This window comes from Exophiala aquamarina (assembly GCF_000709125.1).
Source record: "Exophiala aquamarina CBS 119918 chromosome Unknown aczIA-supercont1.19, whole genome shotgun sequence".
Taxonomy (NCBI): Eukaryota; Fungi; Ascomycota; class Eurotiomycetes; order Chaetothyriales; family Herpotrichiellaceae; genus Exophiala; species Exophiala aquamarina.
In genome coordinates, this window is record NW_013550569.1 from 182,079 (window position 1) to 200,836 (window position 18,758).

The 18,758-nt window shown below is 49.1% G+C and overlaps 6 protein-coding genes across 6 annotated transcripts; 1 reads left to right on the plus strand and 5 right to left on the minus strand.

Moving 5' to 3' along the window:
- Positions 1 to 985: 985 nt before the first annotated feature.
- On the minus strand, positions 986 to 2,734 carry A1O9_11747 (uncharacterized protein; the record flags this gene model as incomplete). The annotated part of the gene is made up of 2 exons (XM_013399257.1): positions 986 to 2,006; positions 2,061 to 2,734. 2 exons carry the CDS (start codon positions 2,732 to 2,734, stop codon positions 986 to 988), a joined length of 1,695 nt encoding a protein of 564 aa, XP_013254711.1.
- Positions 2,735 to 7,134: 4,400 nt separating this feature from the next.
- On the minus strand, positions 7,135 to 8,172 carry A1O9_11748 (uncharacterized protein; the record flags this gene model as incomplete). The annotated part of the gene is made up of 1 exon (XM_013399258.1): positions 7,135 to 8,172. The coding sequence occupies one exon, from the start codon at positions 8,170 to 8,172 to the stop codon at positions 7,135 to 7,137; it is 1,038 nt and encodes a 345-aa protein (XP_013254712.1).
- A 600-nt stretch (positions 8,173 to 8,772) lies between these two features.
- On the minus strand, positions 8,773 to 10,383 carry A1O9_11749 (uncharacterized protein; the record flags this gene model as incomplete). The annotated part of the gene is made up of 4 exons (XM_013399259.1): positions 8,773 to 9,411; positions 9,467 to 9,828; positions 9,898 to 10,073; positions 10,130 to 10,383. The coding sequence occupies 4 exons, from the start codon at positions 10,381 to 10,383 to the stop codon at positions 8,773 to 8,775; spliced, it is 1,431 nt and encodes a 476-aa protein (XP_013254713.1).
- Positions 10,384 to 11,259: 876 nt separating this feature from the next.
- Positions 11,260 to 13,433, minus strand: A1O9_11750 (uncharacterized protein; the record flags this gene model as incomplete). Its single annotated transcript, XM_013399260.1, has 8 exons — positions 11,260 to 11,454; positions 11,642 to 11,762; positions 11,817 to 12,117; positions 12,177 to 12,422; positions 12,480 to 12,610; positions 12,673 to 12,787; positions 12,842 to 13,003; positions 13,340 to 13,433. 8 exons carry the CDS (start codon positions 13,431 to 13,433, stop codon positions 11,260 to 11,262), a joined length of 1,365 nt encoding a protein of 454 aa, XP_013254714.1.
- A 448-nt stretch (positions 13,434 to 13,881) lies between these two features.
- A1O9_11751 (uncharacterized protein) lies at positions 13,882 to 14,538 on the plus strand (the record flags this gene model as incomplete). Its single annotated transcript, XM_013399261.1, has 1 exon — positions 13,882 to 14,538. The coding sequence occupies one exon, from the start codon at positions 13,882 to 13,884 to the stop codon at positions 14,536 to 14,538; it is 657 nt and encodes a 218-aa protein (XP_013254715.1).
- A 1,653-nt stretch (positions 14,539 to 16,191) lies between these two features.
- On the minus strand, positions 16,192 to 17,827 carry A1O9_11752 (glycerol kinase; the record flags this gene model as incomplete). The annotated part of the gene is made up of 3 exons (XM_013399262.1): positions 16,192 to 17,186; positions 17,237 to 17,643; positions 17,691 to 17,827. 3 exons carry the CDS (start codon positions 17,825 to 17,827, stop codon positions 16,192 to 16,194), a joined length of 1,539 nt encoding a protein of 512 aa, XP_013254716.1.
- Between the last annotated feature and the right edge of the window lie 931 nt (positions 17,828 to 18,758).

Sequence of the window (18,758 nt, forward strand, 5' to 3'; positions counted from 1 at the left end):
TCATGTCTAGACAGAGAGATGGGTTATAGCAGATGACATCACTTGGCTGGGAATCTTTTGTCCTTGTTTCATGGATCGACCGTTCCACAAGCTGTCGTCAATGCATTTGCAGCTTCTGGACAGCCTGAAATGAACAGGTTGCGGGATTCTCTTGCTTGCCCGCAAACATGGAGATACAAGTCTACAGGATATTTAAAGGAGATCTGCTTGAGAATACATAGTACTACATCCGATCAAACCTCCAAAACCATCATATTACCCATCCAGGCCTGGGTGGGTGACCTCCCCGACATGGTGCTCCTACTTAGCATACCCCAACTCAGTCAAAAATTGTCCGAGTGTACATATGAAAAGGTGATATCGGCCATAGATCTTTCAAAGCATATACGGCGCCGGAAACAGAGGCGGTGATAATTTTATGCCCAAAGCAGTGCTTGGATGAGTATTCGGAGGTAGAAAAACGCCCCACGAAAATCTGTCTCAAGTTTCACACGAGACCCTTTGAGCTGGGGTTATTTGGGGCAACACATTTGGAGAGACGCAGGCTCGTTCATTGAGTCGAGAGTCAAGAGTCAAGACCCGGTCATCTAGGAGACTTAGACCGAGATTTGGCGAGCGTCGGACATAAGGTCCACGTGGGAAATCCACCGATCGCAAGATACAAGGGGAACGCGTACCGTATACGCTTATTCAAACCGGCTGTGGTAGTGCTGGCATCAATTACATATGCTTCCTTATTGGAATGGTCCTTATAAAGCATTGTTCAAATGACTCAAATGAGCTCAGAGACTCTGTCATCGCAATACATTCCGCAACATTCAGATCAATTTGGAGCATTCACTTGCTTGCATGCGCTGGTAATAGCTGAGTCGTGACCGCAGAAGAGGTTATCGGCCATATGGTGGCCGGACAACCAGATTTCATTTCCATTGCACGTACAGACGGCGTCAACTTCCTTTCAGAGATATCTGAGCAAAGAGGATATTCAATCTGCATGAGTCCTGATCTTCCATTTCTCAAGGAGATTGTTTCGTGCCCAGTAACTTCTGTACTTCTTCCCAAAGACGAACATAACCGGTAGGGTGGCAAACAGAGCGAAGGCGAGACCGCCCCACACATAGAAACAATGTCTCGGGCCCGCACTCGCGGTCCAATTGTTGACAAAGTATGCAAACCCGTACAGAATGAAATTCTTCATAGACATGCTCGCGATGAAGATCTCATTCGCCATGCCCCGGTACGCGTCAAGGGCGTAGTTAGAGGTTGGAATGACAATGAACATGACGCCAAAGAGCATCAGTCCATGCACGGCGGCGCATGCATAGTAGCTAGCTCCGATAGAGACAAGGTATCCAAAGAGTATGAGACCGACCCCAGAAACAATACCAACGGTGCAGGGAATGAGACGATATTCTGGCTCGTAGATGCCTTTGTTGCGACGGGCACACCACTTGATCATAGGATCAGAGAGGAGTCCGAGGACAATGGAGCCAATGGCTCCGCCGACAAAGGGGCCGAGTGAAAGGTATCCGATGGTGGCTGGGCTGAGCAGATATGGTGGCGGGGCGAATAGTTGAGCCAGAACAAACGCAATGACCACGTAAAGCACGACATGCATGGAGTTGACGACTAAAACCCAGGCGACAGCTGCGTTCACAATGACTGCGAACGGTGCTACGAGAAGCTGGAAGAAATTCTCGTTCGAATACGTGCCCGAGAAGAGTGCAAGTTCTTGGCGGAAGGTCTTCTTTTTATGGACGGGGATCTCGCGAGAGGGTGTCTGTGAGATCTTGGCACCCTCATTGTCGTGCTCGTTGTGAGTTGCGGTCATGTTGGCCTTTTCTTCCTTAAGTTTGTCCTCATATTCGATGGCGGCAAGGTCTTGAAGATTGTCGTCTTTCGCTTCATCGATCTCGTATCGCCGATCGCGCACGTAGGCGGTCTCCGGTACAAGAAGGAATTGAAAGATAGTATGGATGCCACCGAAGAGGACAAGTAAGTAGTATCTGAGAAGTTGATTAGCTTACACCTCAGTCCCCCCCAACTCAGAAATAACTTACAACCAGCGCCAGCCCAAATTATTTGCAATAGGCCCCGCCACAACACCGGTCAAGTTGGATATGCCGGCCAGGATGAAGTTTATGATTGAGGCATAGAGCCCTCTTTCATGAACGAAAAACATGTCGCTGATCAAAGTGAAGATCAAAGATTCATACGGGGCGATAGCAAAGCCCTGAAGAATCCTCGATGCCAGGACCCCTTCATAGCTATTGACACACGACCCAACGATATTGGCGACAAGGCACATCACTGAGGCTAAGACGAATATTGGCCGATTTCCCCATTTTCGAGACAAGGCAGAAAACAATGGTCCTGTGATACCGATGACTAGCGTTTGATATCCTGAAGCCTGGACGAGCTTGGGAATTGTGGTGTTTATCTCGATTGACATGGTGAAGAATGCTGCATTCAGCATCGCGCTCACGACAGCGGCGTAGAGAACGGCTCCAATGCATGTGATGCCGAGAGCAGTGAGTTTCTTTGACTGCGGCCAGTTGAGAGGATCATTGGGATCGTTTGATGGCTGAGGCACCAAAACGACATTAACATTGCTTCCTGTGCCGTGTTTGAGCCCGCCGGTGATCTCCTGTGACTGTGCCGCAGTCTCCTCCAGGATGACAGTACCAGGAATGTGAGGTAGCTTCGTGTCCTCCAAGATTCCGAGGAAAGGCATCTTGGCTGCTTCGATCACTTGATCCGATGTCAATAGTTGGGATAGGTAATGATGTCTGAAGATTGGGACAGAGGAAGTTCAAGAATCGAGACTCGAGCTTCTTGCCGACCCTCTTATGAGTCAATGCCTAGCCACAAATGGAACAGGCATCTTTCTCCTCAGGGACCCTAATTGGTTTTCCCCGACTCTCTCAACGGGTCCTCAAGGATGCAGCCCCATTCTGATGAGCTTGAAAGGGTTCTATTTAGGCTCCGGCCCCACTTCCCCAACATCTCGGCCCCATCAGGCGCAACCAAGAATCCGGGGTTAGGTTGGACGATCATTCCTTTTCCGTCCCCAGATATTGGCCCTCCGCACAGCGCATCCGACTAAAGGCTTGGTATCGGAGACTCATCATTGCACCATCTAGCCATAGTCTGGGTGGCAACCTGTCTCAGAATCGGGGCGGTGGATTGCGATTACCAGGGTACCAGATTATGTAAGACCACAGAGCACCTCTCAGACACCGATGGAGCCATCTTCTCCATATTTTCCGTCAAGCCTGGTACCGATCATCTCAGTGCGAGCAAATAGTTTGTATCGATGCGAAATGTAGCTGTCTAGAGTCAAACGTGTCCAATTCAGTACTGAGATGGTTGATCAAACCCCTGATCAGACCATTGCCTAAAAAGTCTCGAAAATCAGTGCCCAGGGAGTAAAACTTGTCATCACTGCCACACAATATATTGGGGAAGGCACAATCGATGCTTGAGGAGGATATGAAACTATCATTCGCCGAGACGTTCTCAGTGTCTTGACGTCTATTGTACCTGGCCAAGTAGATTCTTGATGTTAAAGGAGACTGATTTTGAGCACGCAGTGCTCCTCCGAGATGTGGAAGCGTCACTGGGCTTGATCGTGTGGAGTTTATTGAGCATCTAGCTCCAGTTAGCTTCCCCTTGCACCATCAAGATCTTATGCTGGAATTTAGCGGGAGACAAGTACAACGGGAGTTGCGACTGAAGGGAATTTTGGAGGCGCAGAACAAACCTTGCATCAACCTCTCTTTAGATTTTCCCGCATGTTTCCAGTTGCTTCTAAGAATGGAGAGCCATTTTATGCACAACGCGCGCCGACACCCGATTTGTCTCTCGTCTTTACCCTTGCAATAACCCTGCCGACGTCAGAGAGAGAAACGGTTAGAGAGGCGTAGTAGTCTTTCAACTCTTGCCCCAGATTCATTCGTAGTTGCTCTGCTGCTGGAAGGTTTACAGGAATATCATTCCGGCTTTCCACAGAATACAGCTGCCGAGCAACCTTTTCCATCATCTTCGTCAAATTATCTGCTGTGTGAAATCCAGACATCGTGCAGGACTTAATCGTGGCTAACGATACAGTATCGGACATCCAAAACTACAGGCGTTGCTGCTCATCCGATTCTGTCGTCGAGGGATGCGGAGAGTTTGAGTCTTTAGATCTCAGTGAAGCCGGTCTTCCTAGGTCACACGCAATCATCTTGTCTCAAATAAAGAGATTTCACCAGATTCAAGATGAGACCTAAGCAAGAATTGGATCTTCATCGGCACTTTTGGCAATATTCAAATCAAGCTCGATTGCCATAGCCGACGCAAGGCTGCACATAATATATGCGGTTGATCGCTGGGTGTATATCCATGCTGCTGTAGGGCTAGTATTGTAAGCGCCTGGCAGTTCTCAGCCGATGACCGTAGTAAGTGAAGGGGATGGAATGCGTTCGGTCCAGTGGCCGTTCCTCCATCCCCATTTCGTTGAATGTTGAGTAATACGGACTCGAAGAACAGAGAGGGAAGGGGCGTCTCGCTCACATAGGAGATCCAAGAGGTCTCCATATCTAGTTCCAAGTAAGCAGCAATCGCATATATGGCATACACAATAGGTTCAGGGAGTGAAATCGAAAGTGATTCCCAGTCTGTACGGTCGAACAATGGTTTGTAGATTACTAGCCAGACAGGGTGTACAGATGAGAAGTAAGCATTAAAAAGATGGTTTGAAATCTCTCGAGCCACAAAAAGATCATTTCCAGTCGAGACACCAAAGACTTGCCTGGAGGGCAATGTGTCTGGCCAGGGTGGCACGCTCGGAGCATCAACAATGATGCTTTGCAACACTGGCATTGGTGTATCGATGTCATTGCAGCCATGTTCATCCAGCAACTGATTCGACAGCTGCCGTAATTGCGAATTACTGGGTGAATGCTGTACTACATCGCATTTCTGTCCAGATATCATCAATGTAGGTGTAATAGGTGCAGAGCCGACCAACAAATGTGCATGTCATCTGGACTCACATCTTGTCTCTTTTCGAAAGTCGATCTACGGCCTGATCGCCAACGAGACCTTTTTTGACGCAGTACACGATATGATATCCGATACTATAACCATTTAGGCCCATCGGTTCTCTATCTTCGTTACTGGGTACGCTGACCAATGGCCAATGGTTTCTTAATGGTCCAAGCGACGATTTCTGATCAGTAGACCGTTGGTCGTGGATGGGACTTAAGACATGGCGTCACTCTGGAGTCGGATTAGATTAGCATGTAATTGTCAGACATGGCCCGAGCAGTAGAAAGCAGCGCAGGTGAGTGCCACGAAGGGAACAATAAGACTCAAGCACGAGTGACGAACCTCTGTCCTCGAACAATTCATGTAGCGAAGTTGGAAGGGGTAGAATATCTTGTTGTGATTATTATTGGAAACCCGGCACGTGTGATTTTAGCCCTGTGGCATGTTTGGCACGCCACCTACATTCGGTTACGGCCGATTACTAATTACTTCATAATTAGCGGCTATGTCCATATCTTCGTCAGTTAACAAGTCTATTCACGGGGATATCCTAATATTACCACGGGATCTTCACCAAGCCAGTCTATGACACGCTTGAGTATCTCCAATCCGTCCTGCGCATCAGCACAATGAACCTCTAAGTTATCGATCTCCGTTGGCATCAGATGTTCGATGTACGTCAGGTCGTCGTCGTCGAGAATCTTCTGGAGAAGACGCCGTCGATTTCTGGACGTGCTTGAAAGGAAATGACAGTATTGGATTAGGAGATTAAGACCTCATTGCATTCAGCTAGCTGAATGAAACCAGGAGGAGTCCTGTCGACTTCCCGCACGTGGAATTGAGACGCCTCCTATTTGCCGAGGTTAGTCTGTGCCTTCACTGACGCAGGGTTCCATAGCCAGACTCACAAAGTAGCCTTTGCCCGCTAACCCTTGGAAAATTTCGCGGGCTTCCCTTGTCAAAGCCGACAATTAAGGAAATTCTAAGAAGAGCGAAAGAAAACTCGAGCTCGCTATTAACTCGAATAAAAACAAGGGTTAATACAATTATAATAATATCGAACACAGTTATCCAGAGGCCACTTTCACTGGACGAGGACTAGAAATCAACTAAAACGGCCGCAGTGACGAGGTCAGCTAGAATAGCAACGAAATATGAGCGCACACCCATTTCGCCAACCGCTAGGGCAACGCTACAAGCGATAGACCCAGTGACAGAGCAGCCTAGAAATAATTCCGAGGGGCCCTGAATTTGCCAGTGCTCAGCCAGAACTAAGGGACAGGCCAGTACCGGTTGTTCCAGCGAGGGCTATCTTTTGGATATGTCACTATTTCCGCCCTTGTCTAACGTATTTAAGCTCTTCAAAGGCCTCAGGGGTTGTACTATCGTAGACATTGCGTGCTCGTAATGGGAGACTGGGCTCATTGTTGCAGAGAGTTTCTCCCCATTCTCAGTGACTAAATTTCTTGATTGTAGGGCCATGCTGCTTCAAGGTTTCAGAGGATAAGAGTGTCACTTAGCGAGGTTGACTCTAGCCGATGTGGACAATGGAAGTAGTGGATTAGGATGAAGGCAATCTAATAACTAACGCAGGAACAAGGCGACTTGCCTTCAATACGAGAACAACAGAAACCATAAGACCGGATACCTTAGTTGATCCGATCGCAATACCTGTCTCTGGCGAGCAATTTGCTAGTTTGTAGTGAAGAGGTTTCGTAAGGACCTAGCTTTGGGCCTCTGGCCCGGGTATACGATTGATCGCCGGTGGGTATTCGACATCTGTGGGAATGCTCAGTAAAGCTTACTTTACTTTTAGCCGTACGTTAACATTTTTCGAAAATTGAGTAGGTACATGGGAGCAAATGAGTATCCGCTGCTAGAAGTCTCGATTCAAAAAGTGTTATTATTGTTGCTGTTTAAAGCATTGCTCTACTTGCACCTTCCTGAGCTCCCATGGATTTGATCAAACACCTCTGATATGCTTATCGCTTCATGAGCGTAGAGGAATGAATACATATGCTTGCTTCCGCCTCAATGTTTCATCATTTGTCGTAACTTCATGTAAAGTCTCATGCTGCCTGCAAATACCGGATGGACAAATCATGCCGGCCAGACAGCATGATTCCACGGCTCTGCGTCTTCGATGAGGCTGTCCGCAAGACCGAACCCAGCAGACCAATTGATGAACTTGGTAAAGCCCACTGTGGACCAGTATTTGAAGCATGTCCCTTGCGGAATAAAAACCAAGTCGCCGAAAATGAGCTGTACAGTTTCATCTTCAATCTCAAGCGTAAGCTGCCCTTCAGTGACTTGAAATGCTTGATCCATTTCGAACTGCTCAAAATCGGTTGGTTCCTCACTGGGTTTGAGAGTAATGGTTGCAACGGTGAGTTTCTCTCGGGTCTGTTGAGCAGATGCGAGTTGTGCAACCACTGTGCCTTCTTCGCGAACGAGGTATTTGGGGCCCCGATTGCTGGAGATGAAATATGGCTTTGATGGGTCGGAAGGTAAAGCCTGATCAGCACGATGCCAAGTGTCCAGGCCGTCTTCGGTAGTGCCATTGACCCATTCCAGATTAATTTTGTTGGCTGGGGCGGGGGAAATGTTGTATTTGGGCATCAAGCCAAGTACCTTGGTGGCATTGAGCTGCGAATGGTCGTCTGGGTTGAAAGGGGCAGTAGACATGTAAGGATCTCCTGCAACCGCAAAGAAATCATCAATACCACCTGGAGCCATTGCAAGTGTCAGCTGGAAGTCCAGCTCATTGGGGCGATAAGTATGATTGTTGCCAGGTGCCAGAAACACAAAGTCGTTTGCATAGATCTGACGGCCTTGGTCGGCATTGTGAAAGACTTGGACTCCGCCTTTGAGAGTGTAAAAAGCTTCCACTTCTTTGTGAGAATGGATGAGATTGAGTGGACCAGGACCTGAATTGACACTCAACAGTGAGAAGCCGCCGAAAGAGGTTGAGTTGGCAACAAGTGTTCGGAGAATTAGACCGCCAAAATCGACAGCAGCGCCTTTGAGGTTTGGTAAGACATAGGGCTGAGGTGTTTCTGGGGCGACATCAACGACTAAATGAGCGAGTGAGGCGCTCAACAAGGTGGGTAGAAGGACAAGAGATCGAAACCCAGGCATGTTGACGACGTTGGAAACGGACGGCCCGTGTTCGAGTAGTCGGTTGTAGGAGGTTGAAAACTTGAAGAACGGACAAGCTTTGATCTGATGAGCTTGTAACGGAGGAGGTGAGCGATGATGCCGGCGTGAAGATGGAAGGAGCGAGTGACGCGTTCTTGCATGTCAGCAACACGCCAAAAGGTCACGAGGAAAGAGCCATAAAGGGAGGGAAAGCTCTAGCAACAAGTGACAAGTGACAAGTGACAAGTCCGGATGAGGCTGAGCTGACAGGGCATTCCGTCGCAACGTAACCACAAACGAGATGATGTGAGGCTACATTTAGCTATGACTGCCTCTTGATAGGCAAGCAGAAGCCTGCTTGTAAATACTACGAGGGAAGCGAGATCAGCGACAAGGGCCGAGGGCCCTGGGACCAGGCAACCCCTGGCCAGGGTCCCCAGGCGGCGCCGAGGTACGAGGTATAGCATGGACGAGTACATACAATAATTGGCACTGGTCCCCGCAATATCACAGCCTCACGCCTATCGTCACCAAAATCTCTTCACTGCTGCTGTCAACGAATCGGGGACCGTCTATTCTGTGATTCAGTGGCAACAATCTTCACAATCCAATCTGAAATCGCACGACAGCCCCAGCAAGAGCATCGAACCCGATCTCTTTGCCGATTTCCAGTATTCTCGTCCTTCTTCCGATCTCCCTCGACTCGTTGTCACTGATGATCTTGGCAACTGCTTCTGGCCCCTGGACTGAAGGTCCAAACACTTTTGCATTCTTTTTGGCCGTCGAATACGCTGGCCACGGCTGCTGCCCAGCAATGAACCGAGCAAAGTCCAATCCAAAACTCTCAGCCGCCTTCTTCTGGGCGGGGGACAGCTTATCGTTATAATTTTGAAATAGGAAGACCACATCCAAGACATGTGTGGCTTCGCCCGTGAACAGCCCGGGCCATGGGTTCGGTTCGTTGAACGCGAACGTCAAGAGCTTATGCTCTGGCCACCCTCGTGCAAATGACACAGTCGCAGCATAATAGCCTACATCGTTCACAAAGTGGAGGTAGTTCTTGAAGGCTACCTCGTCGTCCTCAGCAGCACTTGCGAGAGGAGGCGAGTTGAAGCCATATGCTTCAAGGACGGAATCTGCAGCTTGAAGGTTTTTTGCTAAGGAAGTTTTCAAAGAAGCTGTAAACCTTTTGCGTGCATCAGTCTTCAGGTGGCCCATGATCGCTCCCAGGGTCGATGCCTAGAGTTGGACTATTCAATACTGTGCATATGCGGGAGGAGAAGACGCCACTCACATCAAATTGGCTGTCCCCGATCATAAATCCATCTAGCCACTTCTTCCCTGGAAGTTCCTGATCTTCCTGCCTCGAGACTGCATCATATGTAGGTCGAGTAGGTACAATCTCGCCATCGATTGCGGGCAGAAACGCAATGCTAGGCGGCAGTCTAGCAATCACATCGTCAAGGGGAAGTGAAAGAAGCTGGTTTACTCTCTCGTCTGGTTCGAGCTTATCGATTCCAAGAACGGAAAGGACTTGTTGATAAATACCTTCATATGTCTCATAAGAGAATGGCCCTACAAGCAGGAACGAGCCACCAGTCGCGATGGCTCGGTTGAAGAGCTTTTCGGGCGAATATAAGTGAAGAGTCGTAGAGACTGGAATCGTCAGTACTACCAACAATTGTGCCCACCTACAAGGGGTACATGTCAAGTTGAATACCCTACCTGCTCCAGTACTTTCTCCAATGACCGTGACATTATCAGGATCACCGCCAAACCCAGAGATATGTTGCCGCACCCATTGAAATGCGTTCCGTTGGTCACGAAGAGTGTTGTTAGGCTTGTATCCTCGCTGTCTGAGCTCTTCGGACGTCAGGAGACCGGAAAGTCCAAGGCGAAAACTTTTGCCATCATCAGTCTCCGCTCATGACCACTGCCGATGCGGATAAAGACGTACTTAATCCCAACGCCAATTATCGGGACCCCATTTTTAGCAGCAAGCTTCACCAGTTTCGCATGATCATATTGAGGCCATGAATTTGCTCCAACTACGAAGCCGCCTCCGTGCGTCCAGATGAACACCGGTAGTTTCTGTCTCGACAGACCTCCTATCCCAGAAGCCAATTTTGGGACAGTAATGTTGAGATTGAGGCAGTCGACATCTGAATGTTTGACTGGAGGTTTGGGTAATGACTGTTGGATGAAAACCATCTCATTGTCGAATCCATCTGCCGGAGAGTAAGATGAGGGCCTGCACCCGAATCAGCATCAGCTACATCCTTGTTCCAAGACGTCGTTCTGGCTGTCACATGAGAACACAAATTGCACGGAGGTTGTACCCATGATTCCTTGCGTCCACAGGACTTTTGTATTCTGTTTTCAGCTGAGACTCAGCCAACCTATGTTGCAATGTAGCATATTGGACGCCCAAAAACTGATATGCGCCATCACTGTCCCGTCCAATAACAGTGCCAAGTGATGGATGGGACAAAGAAGGGTCCGTGAAATAGATAGTCGACATAATTGACTTCTCCGGGCTGTCACCACGCTCTAGGGCTTCAGATCCCTTCCATCAAGTGCCCGCCGACCAAATGATATACTTAACATAGCCACAGCTCACCTGATTGGAACGGTTCGTGGCGTGATGCCAGCCCCCTCAGTGTGTGTGGGTGTATCCTGGTCTCCTGGGGTAGAGCCCCTTCGTTGCTACCCCAAATCCTCATATTAGCCCCACAGTCGGATTGGGAAATCATGGGGGGATACTCCAACCTCACACTTCGTATTGCGCCCACACGTCGCGATAGTCAGGGCCGTACACTCGGAGTATGTGCAGGTGGACTCCCAAATACACGAAAGTGATTTCGAAATACACATTCATCGATGCCTGCCCCATGGCAATGGACGAATCATATTGTAAAAGGGCGTGAGATATGTCCTGCACCCATTCTCTTCCTGTTTCCCCGCGTGCGTTATGCTTCCCATCATGGAGCATCTTTGCGTCGAGTGAACGACCTGGCTAGAACTCTCTCCCAGTGGATGATGGCAATTGGGGTCATTCATACCGGCTGATCCATCTCGAGTAGCCATCTACTTTTCCACCACTATCTCTTTTCCGCCGTCGTTGGATTCTGGAGCATCAAGTCTGACGGTAGTTGTCTCGTCGTCGAAAAGGCGGGCAATCTCTTCAAGCGAGTGTCCCTTTGTTTCTGGAAAGTAAAAGAACAACGGGATGATGAAACAAACGAGCGCGATCAGGAAGATAAGATAGAACTTCCAACCAATCTGGAGAAGTGTTACGGGTCAGCGCCATCAAAGTTTGCAAACATCACAAAAGCCAGGGACACAGTGGTTCTCATAATCCCCGGGTAACAACGCCTACAAGCACTCACAAGGCGAGGCATGAGGCGTGATTATGTGGATCTCCGATTCATATTTACTCACGGCGAGAAAATAAATGATGCGAACTTACATCTGCAAAGGCTGTCGGAGCCACTTCCAAATAAATGATGAGTGATGCGAAGTAGGCAACGATTGAAGCCGACATGCCCTTAGCTCGAATATGATTAGGGAAGATCTCCGACGTGTATACACTAACACCGTCAGCCAAGGTCAAGAGAAGCACGCAGTCGGTGAGTACGACTTACTATGTTGTAACGTCAATGTTGAACGCAAAAAGGGCAATGTGCGAGAAGAGGAAGAAGACGCTTGCCACAGCTGCACTTTGCGAGCCAGTTCGTTCAAAGATACTGAGTGCGATGCATTCTCCGACAAGTGAAACCGCATCTCCAATCCATCCAATCTTCAGCGCATTAACTCGTCCGATGTAATCGATGGTGAAAGCGTTGAAGAAATTCCCGGCGAGTGCGATACTGGCATAACATCCAGAGAAGAGTAGCTGCATTGTTGTGCCATAGCCCAGAGCGCTGTATAGTTGTGGGCCATAATCTGATCGACAGTTGTCAGCCACCGCTCCCTTCTTGGACTTGGCCACAGGAAGCACCTACTTGCAATCACAGTGGTCCCTGTTGTTTGGGAACCAAACATGACTATTGCGCCAATAATGACTCTCTTTCTGTACGACGGCTTCACAAACACTTCCTTCCACGAAACCTCATTGCTCTTATCTATCTCGTATTGCTGGACCATTTGCTGATACTCCCTGAAAGCAAAGATATCGTTGGGGTCGGTCTCATCTCGGTGCAGTCTCTGCACTACTCTCAGTGCTTCACCTTCTCGTTGACAGGATATCACTGTCGGTTTGATGAGTCTTGTGTGACTGTGTCGCTAAGATTCGAGAACAAACTTACACCACCGGGGCGATTCGGGCAGAAATAGTATCCCAAGCGCGCAGAAGAGAGCAGGGATAGCCTGAATCGCCAAGGGAAGTCTCCATTGCGCTCCACTTGCATTGACAAAATAAAACCCGTACCCGGCCCAGCTATTCGCTCATCAGTCAGCGACTTTTGGGCATTGATGCCATATTTGATTTGTGAAGCATACCTCGCGGAGGCATAACCGACAGTTACAAATATCCCATGGAAGCCCACCATCAAGCCTCTCGAATGAGGTGGGGATACTTCACTTTGATACAGTGGAACCAAAGGTAGCAGCATCCCTTAGACTATGGTCAGTGAATCGATTTTGTGAAAGGTGAGCAGCAATTACGAACCAACGCCAAAACCGTTGACAAATCGGAATACCAAGAACATAGCCAGTGCAACGGAGCCTGCTTGGAGAGCACCACCAATTGTTGCGGTCAAGGCACCAATAAATATTGACTTCTTCCGACCAAGAGATTCGGTAGCCCAAGCTGCAAACACTGCTCCTATCACTATTCGTCATCAGCAATCGTCCTCGAAGCCGAATAAGAACTGGCTGCATACATCCACCCCCTGTATATATGCCGTTGGTTGCCCCCGCGATCTCATTTCTGTTTGAGTTGTCATCGAGATTGAAATATGTGCTGGTGACATGGTTAGCAAGATGGATTCATGATCCACCGCATGAAATGCTGACGACAAGCTGTTACTTACATGAAAGAGGGCTGCGCCAGTGTGGTACCTATCTACGGAAGGTGAGAAGTCAACAAGTAATACTGTCTATCGAGCGAGACTTCGAATAATTGGGCAGCTCTGCTTATTCAAGATGAGTTGTGGAGGTGATGAACCTACTATCGTGTTCGAGTAGCCGAAAGCAAAAGAACCCAGGGCCACGAAGACCACGATCAGAATGTTGTACCCGTTCCGTTTCTTCTCCACCATAGTGCGCTTTTGTTGGAAGACAAAAGGAAGATGGATTGTATCTCCATCGAAACGAGATGTCCCCAGGCTTATGAACTGAGTATCCAAGGCCCAGGGGCCTCACCAATGGGAAACTACCAATACCCGGAAATGGACCTCGTGGGCAATAGGCTATGACTGTATGTCGGCTATCGCTATGGGTGACTGTCTCGTCAGTGGGTGACTTTACGAGAAGGGAAAGGATACTGCACATCTTCAAAGATGTCGTCTTATTGCAGCAAGGAGTGTATGTGGACGACCTCCGCATCGGCAAATTATCCGAGAAAGAAGTGCATCTCCAAATTTCCCACCCCTCAAGAACTTCGCTTTTCGACCGACGTGGCCATAAGCTTTCCGAAGGCGACTTACCTCCAGGAGTTAACTCATCCCTAGGTATTCATTTCAAGTCTGAGAGGCGTGCATAGCCGAGATGGGCCAAACCACAGCCTCGAGGCTTTCCTCATCCATCATCATCCTCATCTTTGCTGCTTTAATTTATACCCAGTCGGGCCTCCTATGGAGATTGGTGGGGCGAGCGGATATTGACAAAGGAAGGCTGGTAAAATGGGAAAATAGCAAGCCGATCAACAATGATAAGTGCCATGTCATCAAGGAAATGAATGCTTGCGAGGATGTGAAGATTCATTACGCATCAAACACGGCTTTCGCTGCCTGCGGTGACCCAGTCGAACGAAGAAGCTGGTATCCATGCGCTGGGATGCGCGATGCGCCTCAGCGATCAGAGGCATCATTCCGCGAGTACTTATTCAAGCATGATTTGAAGACAGGCAAGTCGACGCAACTCGAACTCCGAGGATTGGAGGGTGATTTCATTACGCATGGCATCGACATATTTTCAATTCCGGAAAGTGCATCAAAGGTTCCTAGTGCAGTCCAGGGTCCCGTCGCCGAGGTCCGAGCTAAATACTGTCAGATCCATATTTTTGCCGTGAACCATGCACGGGACGGAGATTCCATCGTCATATTCTCACATGAACTCGGATCTGACACCGTTGATTTGGTGAAGAAAGTCAGACATCCAAATATCAAGACCGCAAATGGTGTCGTTGCGACCGGACCCGGGTAGTAGCCCCATCGAATCAATTTGTCTGGGCATTTGCTAACGCCGTCAGGGAATTCTACGTCACAAATGACCATTATTTCGCCCTTGGGCCTCTGCGAGTGCTTGAGGAAGCTTATGGGCCGTTCACGTGGTCGACAGACGTTCAATTTTGTGATGCAAGCACCGAGGTAAACTTACATCCGAGCTGAGGAGGCATTGCTAACGGGATCGTCAAGCAAATCTCATGTAGACAAGTAACCGGCACATTCCCTGGAGCAAACGGCATAGCTTTATGGAAAGATCGGCTTTTCGTGGGGGATGCTCGGAACGGCACAGTAACGGTTTTTGACATCCACAACGACAAGAGCTTGACGCAGCTACACCAGATTGTAGGTGCACCCAACTCTTCATCTTGAAATCCAGATGGAAGGGAGATTGACAACCCTTCAGGACCTCGGTGCGGCCGCCGACAATATCAACATTGTACCAACCACGGGAGATCCCATAGTGGCAGGTGAGGAACCATTGCCGTAACTTTATAGTACGGCCTCGGCTAATAGATTGGACAGTCTTCCCAACACTGGAGGACTTGCCGGCCTACCTCGATAACGTCCTAACCCTCGGCAAAGACTTTTTGGTTCCTTCTGCTTCGCTCCGTTTGAATCATGCCAACAGCTATGCACCGGAACTTATATATTTTGACAATGGGTCGGTGATAAGTTTCATGACTACAGCAGCAGCAGATCCCTATAACAACTTGTTCCTCGCATCTGGTGTCCTTCAGTATGGAGGACTTGCCGTTTGCAGGGTGCAGGCCGGGGTTTTCGCATGACAGCTCTCTCTGGGGTGAGCGAGCAGACAACAGATAGTATGCTTCATGCAGCATACAAATGAGGAATAGAATCGTGGTCCGACACTTGAAGAAAACCAAAGGCGAAAGTAGCTAGAGAGGCCAGTGGGCGGCAGTTGTGTCGGCAGAGGTGACCAGATCTGTCTAGAACTAACTAGATATCCAACCACGGATCCCAAGCTTCGCCTTGAGGGGCAAAAAGCCTGCAGAATAAGGTCCGCTTGAAGATCAGGCTTGGGCTTGAAGTTCAGCTTGAGGAGAGGTGTTCGCAAATACCACCACCGAGCTGTCTTGAGCTGTTAAGCGGATGCCTCAGATGTTTGGTTTTTACTCCTGATAGATAAAGTGAAGAAGCATCAATGAATATCGTGGGGATGGTCGAAGTGAACGGTTTCTTGAAGTCTTACGGACTCATCGATCCTCAGCGGCGAGACGTGCCTGCGAGTAGAGGTCCTTTTCCTTACCTAATATTGCACTAACTAAGCCTGCCGTAAAACGCGAAATCAGAAAAGAGACTAGTGGTGGTTTCCATGATTTTCATGACGTCACTGTTTCTGTCACCGCCGCGTCTCAGGACGCGTAGTCATCGATAGTGAAAACATGACTTTATCGAATGTCAGGCTACACGTTGCGGGCCAATGCATTAGGAAAATCCGTGCTGCACCGCAGGTAGACACTAGTATTGTCAAGATAGTGATTCAATAATTCCTTCATTTTATGTGAGCCTGGGTATTCCTGCACAACTTCAACTCGATGACAATTCGACACAAATTTTATCCAGTCACTCAGCTTGACGCCGCAGAACGAACAAGAGACACCGACCTCGACTAGTTCGCCCAGCCTTTGCTCATTTCAACGGCTTTCTCCCACCTCGCGAAACGTGTCTCGGCATCCTCTTGACTGATGGCAGGCTTGAAGGTGGTCACTCCTTCAGTATTAACAGCCTTCAATTCATCTATGCTCTCCCACACACCCACAGCAAGTCCGGCCGCAATGGCGGCACCCAGGGCAGTAGTTTCACGCATTGCCGGGCGCTTCACTGGGATGCTAATAAGATCCGTTTGGGTCTGCATGGTCAGGTCAGAGTTGCACATGCCGCCATCAACTGCAAGTTCGGTGAGCTTATGCCCGCTGTCTTTCTCCATGGCGACAAGGATAGCCTTGGTCTGGAAACATGTAGCCTCCAATGTTGCTCGAGCAATATGACCGCGTTGTGTATATGCAGTAATGCCGAAAAGTGTGCCTCGAGCATCATCGATCCAGTAAGGAGCGAAGAGCCCACTGAAAGCGGTAACGAAAGTCACACCGCCGTTGTCTTCAACTGTTTCTGCCAGTTGGCTGACTTTGCTCGAGTTTTCGATAAAGCCCAAGTTATCTACCAAAAACTTAACACTCGATCCGGCCACAGCGATACTGCCTTCAAGCGCATACTGGGGCTTGCTGGAACCACCAAAGTCAAAGGCCACGGTCGTCAGGAGGCCATGCTTAGAGATAACCGGCTTGTCGCCAACATTGTACAGGATGAAACTGCCTGTCCCGTATGTGTTCTTCCCCAGTCCGGGTGTGAACCCTTTCTGGCCCACGAGCGCGGCGGATTGGTCACCCAAGACGCCAGTGATAGGAACGCCTTTAAGGACTGTCGAGGCTAGTGATCCATAAGCAGAAGGATCGGAAGAGTGAACGATTTCTGGGAGGTTGACTTTGCTGGTATCGATACGGAAGAAGTCGAGGAGCGAATCATCGTATTTCAGCGTCTCGATGTTCATGAACAACGTCCGTGATGCGTTGGAAGGGTCGGATACGAAAACATTTCGTTTTGGTCCTTAAAACGATTAGCGTTATACCTTTATTTCGATAAGAGAACCATCGAACCTCCATTGAGCTTGTATACCAACCACGCATCAATGGTGCCAAAGGAAAGAGTTCCCTTGTCGTAGGCGGCTTTGACCTTGGGCTCATTCTCGAGTAGCCATAGTAGCTTTCCCACCGACGGATATGTCGAGAGAGGCAGTCCCGAGATTGCAGTAAGCTTGTCGGCACCGAGTCTTGTCTTGAGCTTTCTGATCAGACTCTGTGTCCGAGTGTCGGTCCACACGATAGCGTTGTACAGGGGCTCTCCGGTTTCTTTGTCCCACAGAACCGTTGTTTCGCGCTGGTTTGTGATACCAACAGCCTTGATGCTGTTGACACTGTGACCTTGAGTCTCGAACTGCTTGACAGCGCCATCAATGCATGTCTCAACTGATGCTACAATCTCTAGAGGATCATGCTCATGCCAGCTACCAGAATTAGTATGGAACAGGTTGAAAAGTCACCGTAGACATACCCCGGCTGTGGATAAATTTGCTTGAACTCAAGTTGATGAGAAGCGACAGGTTCACCCTGTTTGTTGAAAATCAAAAACCGAGAACTGGTAGTTCCCTGGTCGATGGAACCAACAAAGACCTCTTGCGTGCTTCCCATATCGGCGGCTCAAAAACAACAAATTGACTTCCGAAGGACTTCTTTGATTTACTGCGGAGGCTGGAGTTGGAGCAAAGATGGAGTGTCCTGGAGTAATCGTGGAGAGGGGCAATGCACGGCTTATAAAGATCGCGGGGAGAGTGACAAGCATGTGGCCGTCTCACATCCTAGACACAGCGTCGTATGACCTACATTCAATTTTGCCCACATTGAGGCAGGTTCGCGTATGTCGGTGGGTGTTCAAACGAATCCAAGCTCTAGTGGAGCCTGTTATCCTTCCAGGGTTCGGTCTTGAGCGGTTTCAATCACCGAAGTTGGGATGCGGTACCTCGTATCATTGCTCCGTATAGTGCTCGGCACGGTGGCATTCTAGAGCTAAGAAGAGGTATCAATCAATACCTGACTATTGCTAACCTCGGCCCAGAGACAACTACCTGGGTAGGTCGATGAGAGGTGAGAGGGATCCATTCATGCAACAGAACGATCAGGGGTAACCACATGGCGGTGGCGGAGAAGCTATCGAACACGCGGGCAGAGATGTTCTGGAAGCGAGACAGGGACCAGCTCACTGCGGAGGATCCGGAGTGGAAGTCTGGAGCCGTAAGAAGCAGAGACTCGGTGTCTGGGGACCGAAATGCATGAGGATTTTGCGGGGAGTCGAGAACTTTGCGAAGGGGGATTTTGATGCCAAGACATGTTGCTGCTCGGAACGGAAAAACTTCACCGGCGCTGATTACCGTTTCATTACGTCGGTTTCATTACGCCATCGTAATCCAAACAGGCTCTGTTCCGCTTCTGGATCTCGGCCTCAAGCCATCCTAGGGTCACATCCGCCCCAGCGAAGTGGCTGGTATGTCTACATCTCACGATAGTGAATGGCCAGCCTACCTCGTCTGTACTAGCGGAGTAGCAAAGCTTTCCACCATTATCA